This window comes from Mesoplodon mirus (assembly GCF_964341445.2).
Source record: "Mesoplodon mirus genome assembly, chromosome: 12".
Lineage (NCBI taxonomy): Eukaryota > Metazoa > Chordata > Mammalia > Artiodactyla > Ziphiidae > Mesoplodon > Mesoplodon mirus.
The window spans coordinates 32,062,166-32,072,667 of NC_138988.1; the positions used below are offsets into that span (position 1 = coordinate 32,062,166).

Here is a 10,502-nt window from a genome sequence, read left to right on the forward strand (position 1 = left end):
CTTTTGGCATAGATTAATTGACCATAAGTGTATGGGTTTATTTCTGGGGTCTCTATCCTGTTCCATTGATCTATGTGTTTGTTTTTGTGCCTGTACCATACTGTTTTGATTACTGTACCTTTGTAGCATAGTCTGAAGTCAGGGCTCTTGATTCCTCCAGCTCTGTTCTTCTTTCTCAAGATTGTATTGGCTCTTCAGGGTCTTTTGTGTTCCATATAAATTTTAAAATTATTTGTTCTTGTTCTGTGAAAAATGCCATTGGTATTTTGATAGGGATTGCATTGAATCTGTAGATTACTTTGGGTAGTATGGTAATTTTAACAATATTAATTCTTCCAATCCAAGAACATGGTCTATCTTTCCATCTGTTTGTGTCATCTTCAATTTCTTTCATTAGTGTCCTAAAGTTTTCAAAGTACAGATCTTTTGCCTTGATAGGTACGTTTATTGCTAGCTTTCTTGTCCTTTTTGATGTGATGGTAAATGGGATTGTTTCCTTAATTTCTCTTTTTGATACTTTGTTGTTAATGTATAGAAATGCAACAGATTTCTGTGTATTAATTTTGCAACAGATTTCTGTGTATTAATTTTGTATCCTGCAGCTTTACTGAGTTCATTGATGAGCTCTAGTAGTTTTTTGGTGGTGTCTTTAGGATTTTCTATATATAGTATCATGTCATCTGCAAACAGTGATAGTTTTACTTCCTCCTTTACAATTTGGATTCCTTTTATTTCTTTTTCTTCTTTGATTGCTGTGGCTAGGACTTCCAAAACTATACTGAATAAAAGTGGTGAGAGTGGGCATCCTTGTCTTGTTCCTGATCTTAGAGGAAATGCTGTCAGTTTTTCACTGTTGAGTATGAGGTTTGCTGTGGGTTTGTCATATATGGCCTTTATTATGTTGAGGTATGTTCCCTCTATGCCCGCTTTCTGGAGAGTTTTTATCATAAATGGATCCTGAATTTTATCAAAAGCTTTATCTCTGTCTATTGAGATATCATATGGTTTTTATTCTTCAATTTGTTAATATGGTGTATCACATTGATTGATTTGCAGATATTGAAAAATCCTTGCAACCCTGGGATAAATCCCACTTGATCATTGTGTATGATCCTTTTAATGGACTTGGTTTGATAGTATTTTGTTGAGGATTTTTGCAAATATGTTCATCAGTGATATTTGCCTCTAATTTTACTCTTTTTTTGTGTGTGGCGTCTTTGTCTGGTTTTGGTATCGGGGTAATGCTGGCCTCATAGAATGAGTTTGGAAGTGTTCTTTCTGCAATTTCTTGGAATAGTTTCAGAAGGACAGGTGTTAACCCTTCTCTAAATGTTTGGTAGAATTTCCCTGTGCAGTCATCTGGTTCTGGACTTTTTGTTTGCTGGAAGTTTTTAAATTACTGATTCAATTTCATTACTGGTAACTGGTCTGTTCATATTTTCTATTTCTTCCTGGCTCAGTCTTGGGAGATTGTACCTTTCTAAGAATTTGTCCATTTCTTCTAAGTTGTCCATTTTATTGGCATATAATTGCTCGTAGTAGTCTCTTATGAGCCTTTGTATTTCTGTGGAATCAATTGTACCTTCTCCCTTTTCATTTCTGATTTTATTGATTTGAGCCCACTCCCTTTTTTCTTTGATGAGTCTGGCTAAAGGTTTATCAATTTTGTTTATCTTTTCAAAAAACCAGCTTTTAATTTCATTGATTTTTTTCTATTTTATTTTTTTTTTTAGTCTCTATTTCATTTATTTCTGCTCTGACCTTTGTGATTTCTTTTCTTCTATTAACTCTGGGTTTTGTTTGTTCTTTTTTCTCTAGTTCCTTTAGGTGTAAGGTTAGGTTGTTTATTTGAGATTTTTCTTGTTTCCTGATGTAAGCTTGTATCTCTATAAACTTCCCTCTTAGAACTCCTTTTGCTGCATCCCATAAGTTTTGGATTGTTGTGTTTTCATTTTCATTTGTTTCTAGGTGTTTTTATTTCCTCTTTGATTTGAATTGCCTCTTCATCTCCTAGGCCCATATTTCTTTGAAAATTTTTTTAAAAATTAATTTATAGGAGCTTTTTATGTAGATTATACCCTTAACAAAAGAATCAGAATATAAGGGGTTTTTTTACATTTTTAAAAAAATTTTATTTATTTTTTGACTATGTTGGGTCTTCATTGCTGTGTGCGGGCTTTCTCTAGTTGGGCAAATGGGCTACTCTTCGTTGCAGTGTGCAGGCTTCTTGTTGCAGTGGCTTCTCTTGTTGCAGAGCACAGCCTCTAGGCACGCAGACTTCAGTAGTTGCAGCACAGGGGCTCAGTATTTGTGGCTCACAGGCTCTAAAGAGCGGGCTCAGTAGTTGTGGTGCACAGGCTTAGTTGCTTCATGGCATGTGGGATCTTCCTGGACTAGGGATTGAACCCATGTCCCCTGCATTGGCAGGTGGATTCTTCCCTATTATAGGGAAGTCCCTATAATAGGGGGTTTAAGTGTTTAGGCTCTAGAAGAGTCGCTACTTACTAGCCTCAGTTTCCTCATCCATAAAGTGGGCACTTTTATCTCATATGGTAACAGTTATAGGCATTCAGTAAATGTGAACTATTCTTTCATAAAATCCAGAAATTGTTTAATTTTTCCAAATGCTTTTTTAGCACTTATTGCTGATGATGTGATTTTTTTTTCTTTTTTAGCTTATTATTGCATTGAATTATATCACTAGATTTCCAAGTGTGAAACCATCCTTGTGTTCCTAGAAAATCCTTCTTGATCAGTGGTTCTTTATTCTTTTAATGTTTTAATCTATTCCCTTTGGATATTTTTAGAGCTTTTGATATACATTACGTAATCACCCTACATAAAAATTAGGCAATTGTAGGCCTATCAATAGTGAATGTGAGTGCCTGTTTTTCAGTAATTAGTGTTCTCCTTTTTAATCTTTGCTAATTTAATAGGCGAGAGTATGTGCACCTGAGTAATTTCTAGCCAACATGTCTATGACATGTGTTTGACTTCTTCCTGTATGTACCAGCCTCTTTCTGTCCCTTATCAAAAGCATCTGACATATAGTTAATTCCATCCTCCCCTTGACATAATCTTGCTTTTTTTCATTTCCTAAACTTTTCTGAAATTTTAATCGGAACTGCTTACATTTCTCGTATACTGCTTTGTTCCTGAAGGGCCTTGACGAGTCTTTAGCTTGGTCCCCTAGAGGGGTCCTGGCATGGTGCCAGCTGGAATAATATCCAGGACAAATTTCCTTTGTTGTTATTGTTAATATAAAGTTCATATCAAACTCTCTACTTTCCTAATTTGGCTTTCCCCTTGGAATCACTCTGTTTGAATGAGAAAGGAAAATCTCACTCATTACTGGGCATGCTTATCATCCTTCACCACAAATCTTCCCCTGAATGGATCTTCCCCATTGTTTTCTTACCCTTACAGAAGCTGTACAGTTTTCCCATCATCTTTCTCTCTCCTGGACTCTTGACTTTACCTCCTAATGATTCTTAGAGTTAACAAATTAAACAAATTGAGTCATCTGGAGTTTTTTCTTCTTTTCTCATTTCTCTCTCACTGTTCACCCTACTTACCTTCCCTTCCTCCTGCCTGTGCCTTTTTTTTTTTTTTTAAGCTTTTTGCACACTGGCTGGAATCTCAGATTAAATCTGGGATCCGACACTTAGTATCTATGTGACTTTGAGCAAGATACTCATCTTTCTACACCCCAGTTTCCTCATCAGTAAAATGGGAGGAATAATTCCTAACTCACTGAATTATTTCGTGGACTAAATGAGGTGATGCATGTAAATTACTTAGCACCTACATGGTATGCACTAAGTGCTCAGTAAATGGTAGCTGATTCAGAGATTGTATGTAAGTAGCTGACCCAGACACTCATGACATTCTTGGCTAAATGAAGCCCTGGAGTGAGCAAGGGAATGTTCTATACACTTGCCTCTGGGTTCTTATAGCTTTCTTGTGCATGGTACTAGTTCTGCCTGGTTTGTACCCTTGTCAAGCTCCATCTCTTTCTCTTCTTCTTCTTGATCTGACAGCTTGTACTGTTGCAAGCTGTTGTCTCCAGCAGTGGTTTGTTCTCTTCTTCCCAGGGAGCAAAGCTGGCTTCTTCCCATAGTGTGCTGCTCACTCAGAGACAAAGTTCGTTTTGTCAATTCATCTGTTCATTCAAATGTGAATTGAGACTCACTTTGTCTGAAGCGCTTTGTTGCTGGATAAAGTTGCCAGGTTACCTTCAAGTTGCCAATAGCCTACAGGAAGATAATCTATGTATCTAAGAAAAAGCTAAGAGCAACATATAAGATGCTCTGGGAATTCAAAGAAGAGAGAGAGTTCTTTTAACTTAGGAAATCAGAGTTTGTTTATTGGATGAGGTAACATTTGAGCTGGTCTAAATGATGAATGGTTTTGGACACTGCAAATAAAGGAAGAGGACTTAAGAGACAGCTGTAGGATGAAAGGCACTATATCATTTAGGATTGATTCTGTTGTAAAAATTTTGACATAAGCAAAAATTAATTTGTTCCCTCATGTAATTGAAAAAGCCAGGGAGTAAAGTGACTCCAGACAGCATTTGGCCTAGGGTGCAAATGTGGTTGCCTGATCCTGGCTTCTTGCACTTCTCTCGGCTCCAGTCTCTGTGGGTTAACTCCATTCTCAGTTAGGTTCTGTCTGATGGTAGCAGGATAGCAACAGCAACTTTGGCCTTACATCCACAAAACTTCAAAGGGTTTAGAGTGAATCTTTTCCCCAGAAGTCCCAGCAAAAGTCTCTACATCTCTGGCTTTGATTGGGTCACATGTCCATTCCTGAATCAGTCACTATGACTGCAGGTATGATCAGCTAGGCATGAATGACATACCCACTTCCAGAAGGTGCATTTCCACCACCAGAAGTGTTTCGATTGAAAGTGTAGGAGGGTTCATCCTCCAGAGGGATATAAGAGTAGTGCCATTTTAAGATAAGCAGAAAAAAGAACAGATGTCCACCCAGTGCAGAGAAGAGACCACCAAAAGTACATTCTGATTAGAATGTAAGATGTTTAAAGGGGAACTAAAAGGGATGGATCTATAAATACAGTTTGGGGCCAGGTTGTGAAGTATCTTGAATAGGAGACTAAGATGTTTTAGACTTTAATTTGGTAGGGTAGTAGTAGATCACTGAAGAATTAAAGATGCTAAAACTTGATCCAAACCATGCATGGAGAACTGTACTCTGGCAGCATCGTTATAGATGTACTGAGCAGACAGAGGGAAGAAACAAGAAGGGGTACACATGATACAGAAAGAAGGCCAGGATATCTAAACTGGAACAGGGATAGTGGGTGTGGAGGCAGGGAGTTTAAGAATATTAAGGAACTGGAACCAACACATAAAGGCTATAGTTAGACAATGCATAAGATGTCTAAAAATGTTTGCTTTTTTAAAAATAAATTTATTTATTGTATTTATTTATTTTTGGCTGAGCCGGGTTTTCGTTGCTGCGTGCAGGCTTTCTCTAGTTGTGGCGAGCAGGGGCTACTCTTCATTGTGCGTGAGCTCCTCATTGCGGTGGCTTCTCTTGTTGAGAAACACAGGCTCTAGGTGTGCAGGCTTCAGTAGCTGTGGCTTGCAGGCTTTAGAGCACAGGCTCAGTAGTTGTGGCACATGAGCTTAGTTCCTCTGCAGCATGTGGGATCTTCCCGGACCAGGCCTCGAACCCATATCCCCTGCATTGGCAGGCAGATTCTTAACCACTGCGCCACCAGGGAAGCCCCAAGATGGTTGCTTTTGAGTGGTTTTTTTTTCTCTCTTCAGTTGAGTGGTGTTAAGTAATGTAATAAACCCTCAAATAATTTACATTTGCCTTTTTGCAGAAGATTTGAATCTTTCAAATTTTGTTTTATTCAGGTTAATGTTAAGGTTAGTTTGAATTTTCCAAGAAGAGTAACTAGAAGGGATAAAAGGTAGAAGGGCCAAGATAGGTTGTGTGTTTGGTGTCAGGAAAGAGAGTCCTGTGATGGAAAGTGTGGGCAACATACACAAAAACCAGAATCAGGAATCGTATGTCAGGTGATTCTTGAGTAAGCTGAAAAATGAACATAATGCATTTTTTTTTCCTTTATAGGACTGGTATAATTCAGGAAAACCTTGTGTGTTTTGGCTCTCAGGTTTCTTTTTCACCCAAGCCTTTTTAACTGGAGCGATGCAGAATTATGCCAGAAAATATACCATCCCTATTGATTTACTAGGATATGAATTTGAGGTACAGTAAACTCCTTAAACTCCAGAGTATATCATTACATCGAAGGCATGTATTTAAGCAAGGAGGATATGGGGAATTCATATTTTTATAGCCCATTACAAACAATTCTACTTCTTTCCATTCTTTGTGTTCATGAAAAAAGTATATAATATTTGTCTTGCTATCTTTATGAGAGAATTTTTATATATCTCAATATTCAATTCAAATAATCTAATGCTGTTTTTCTATCTTAGTAAAAAATTAATATGAGGTACAGTAAAACCATATAAAATATGTCAAAAGGAATTGTATTATATATTTTTAGGTTTACATTTTACTGAAAAAGTCTTACAGTTTAAGAAGCTATTATATGGAGGAGTTTCCCTGAATATGTTCTGAAGATTTAGCCACTGCTTTCTTTATGAGACAAAGTTGTCTAGGGAGGAAATCATTGCTAGTGTGTGCTTCTGCCTTCAGGTTTTTTCTTCTGATACATCTGAGGGAACACCAGAAGATGGCGTTTATATCCATGGATTATATCTGGATGGAGCACGCTGGGACAGAACAAGGTAAGTAATTTCAACTGCAAAGACCTATTCAGTTGTAGCTGAATCACAGGTGAGATAAGCTGTCTGCTACCTTTCCCCCCTGCCATCCCCCTCAACCAAAAGACTTCTTCTAGAGAATACGACAAGTAATAAATAATATCAGAATTCTTGCCATAAATCATTACTCAGGCTCGGACAGTTAATGAGTGAGTAATTTCAGGTTCTGAACAATTTTGAGTTAATATTTCAATGGTCTTACTAGTAGAAAAGTTAGTTGAAATTATTTTCCTTCTTCTGTTTTATAACAGTTACGTTCTGTTTGGTAATGTGTAGGAGCACCTCAGTTTCAAACAGTTTATAGTGTAGTAAAGTTCCCATTTCTACTGGTGAGTGGAAAACTTTTTCTTGCATTTTGATGACATAATAAGTATATATTTTAAATAAATACTGAATTTCCAGCTTAAGAAACTAAACAGTGCATATGTGTGTGTGTGTGTGTGTGTGTGTGTGTGTGTATATATATATATATATATATATATATATATACACACACACACACACACACACAGACATATGAGAAAGGGAAAGATTATTTCCCTTGAAGCCCTGCTCTTTAACAATCCATTACTAAGCATAATCTTCTATTTCCAGAGTCAGGGTTACACTTTGCTCTCAAGGGAGGGTTAAAGCCCGAGGCAGGGAAAGTCACTTAAGAAGGAGCATGAAGGTGGTTTTACAGAGATGGTTCTAAGACAGGGATATGAGGAGACTTAGCTGCACATAGTTCATTTGATTATTTCTCTTTTCATCTTCATCATTCTGCTGACATTTCTCTTAACTTATGTTTCCTTATATATGTATTCATCTTTTCATCCCTTTCTTCCCTCCTCTTGCAAGCAAACAAGCAAGCAAACAAACAAACAATGTAGCATAGGGAAAATAAACCACATTTTCTAGATAGATAGATCTATGTTTGAATCCTCATGCTGGCATTTAAGAGCTGTGTTACTGTGAGAAAAGTACTCAATCTCTGAGCTTCCACTCTTCATCTGTGAAATAGGATTAGGAATGGGGACAAGACTATTGGGAAGGTTAAATGTGACAGCATAGTGTCTGCCTCATGGACAGTACTTTTAAAATGGCAGGAACTGATATTTGTCCACTGTTTGACACATTGCCTTTCCATATTTTTCTTCTGTTTCTCTCGATTCTTCATTGCCTCTTCCTTGGTTTTGTTTGGGTTTTTTTTACATTTCTTTTCCTGCATATCTCTGGTCCTCTCTTGTATTAAAAGCCAGTAGCTAAGTAGCAATTTCTAAGATGCAAATTTTATTTTATCTCTAATAAACATCTGTCAATTTCTCTTCACAGCGGATTGCTTGCCGAACAATACCCCAAACTTCTGTTTGACCTGATGCCCATAATATGGATAAAACCAAGTAAATATATTTCTAACAGAACTTTGTAGAGTTTTAGAAAGGATAATGATAGATATTATAACTGCTTCCCCGAATAAGTCTCTGTTCAAACCTATTAAGATTTTGTTCAATTATAGTAAATAGTGACTTAATGTTTACAATGGAAATATATTGTTCCCCCTTTTTGGGTTGCATTTATATTATTTTAGGAATATTATTCTGCCTCTTTTTGCTCTTATCCCATGGGATATAACATTTCCTTTGCCCCTCCCCTACACTTCTCCTTTTTCAGTCTAGAGCTTCCCATGAATATTTTGATTCTGAAGTGCCTTTGCATACCTCTCAGAGACACAAATAGGCTTGACACAGTCTCCAGCTAGTGACTAGAGTTTTCTGGCTATAAGAAACTCCTAGGCCTAGGAGCCAGCCAGGTGCCCCAAGGTACAGATGTTGCAAGCCACACGGGGTGGAGGCCAATTTTGCCCCCTTTGGGAAACCTACTTGTTCCTTCCCTCCTTCTGCAATCATCATTTCCCCACCAAATCTGAACAATTGAAGCTCATTCTTTTGTTTTTTCTTTCTTCTCTATTTTTTAATTCTCAAATAACTATAAATGAAAAATTTATAAATTACCCAATCACCACTCAACCCATTAAGCACTTTTTATTATTAAAGCAGTTCATTTATAACTATGACAAATGTGGCCTCAGTTTAGAAAGATTCCTAATATCTCATATCTGGCTTTTCAAGGATTGTGTATAGATTCTTTCTGTGAGTAGGTAAGAGTTGGTATATTTTTCTTTGTAATAACCTGCTGAAAACAAATAGTAACTTCAGCTTCTAATTTATGGACTTCTTGTATTGGAGCTCTAAGCTGCTGTGTTTCTCTTTCTGCATCTCCTCCATTACCTATGCTGTATTTTATTCCTTCTTCTCTAATTTCTCCTTCTCTCCCAAGTCCTCTTGAGTGTTTTCATACCTGCTAAGTGATCAGGTCTTTAGAATAAATTCCTGTCCTCCAGACCTAGAATCATGCACCATATGAAATCATTTACCTTGTTTCACAACCATAATTATATGCCAACTGTAAAAACACAACAACAATAACTTTAAAATGTTCAATATCATAATCATGATCTTAGATTTAGTACTGGTCATTTTATTACAAGATAAATAGTTGTTCTTTTAGTACCTTTTAGTTTTAGTACCTTTTAGTTTTAGTATCTTTTAGTTTTCCTTTTATCAAATGAATATATTTCCTTTTTCTTCAAGCTAAAAAGTCTCAGATTGTGAAGTCGAATGCTTATGTCTGTCCTCTTTACAAGACAAGTGAACGTAAAGGAACTCTTTCCACCACAGGACATTCTACTAATTTTGTCATTGCAATGTTGTTGAAAACAGACCAACCCACTCAACACTGGATCAAACGTGGGGTTGCTCTCCTTTGTCAGTTGGATGACTAAATTGGACAAATTAAGAAAACATCTGAAAGAAGTTAAAAAAAATTGCCTTCACTTACTTGAAAATATATATATTATAAAACCCAAGTATCTTGGTGTAATTCTTTTAAATGATCTTTGTGAGTGGTCTTTGCATTGTTCTCCTCCCTGATGTACCAGTCTCAGTTGGAGTACAGCCTTCCACATGGACTCTCAAGATCACAGACATCTGTGGAAGAAAAACATGAAAAGAAATGTGGAAAATCTTTGAAACTTTTATTTAGTTCCTCTTTTTAGTTTGATATATATGTGAAAAACAGATTTGGGAAGACTGGATAAAATTTAACTAATATCAGAAATTATCTGTTTCACAAGTGTTAAGTCATTTCATCAGCTTCAGTAATAATTTCCACTCACCTATGTGAAGTGATTATACACAAACATTTCAAATACATAAATAAATAAATTGTAAATAAGGAAAATGTTGAAACAATTTCAGAATGAAACCCCTTCCTTCATACTTTTAAAACGTTAGTTCCATTTCTCACAGGACCCCTGTGACAAGGAAAGGAAACACAAAGCAGTGAATTGACATGCAAAGGCAGTTAGATGACTGGAGGGAAGTCCTACACACTTTAGGTGGTATCATGCTTCTTGGCATCTGCTTCATATTTAACTGGAAATGCCAAGTGGGCTCTTTGTTATTTTTAGTAGTTATTATTCTTATTATTTAGTATGCACTTATCGTATTAGTGTATATTAACAATTTTTAAACATTTCAACAAAACAAAATTATAGTCAAAATTTTATTATCTTGTTTTTATTATCTTATTATCTTGTTTTTATTATCTTATTTTATTATCTTTTATTCC

General features: G+C 36.3%; 1 protein-coding gene across 2 annotated transcripts in view; it reads left to right on the forward strand.

Moving 5' to 3' along the window:
• Nucleotides 1–9,955, forward strand: part of DNAH12 (dynein axonemal heavy chain 12) — a 219,961-nt gene extending 210,006 nt beyond the window's left edge. For both annotated transcript variants that reach the window (XM_082639578.1, XM_082639577.1), the window contains 4 exons: nucleotides 6,109–6,246; nucleotides 6,703–6,794; nucleotides 8,145–8,212; nucleotides 9,464–9,955. In XM_082639578.1, the coding sequence (XP_082495704.1) occupies nucleotides 6,109–6,246; nucleotides 6,703–6,794; nucleotides 8,145–8,212; nucleotides 9,464–9,654 (489 nt within the window). In that variant the 3' untranslated portion in view covers nucleotides 9,655–9,955. The remainder of the gene's footprint in view (nucleotides 1–6,108; nucleotides 6,247–6,702; nucleotides 6,795–8,144; nucleotides 8,213–9,463) is intronic.
• Nucleotides 9,956–10,502: the final 547 nt, after the last annotated feature.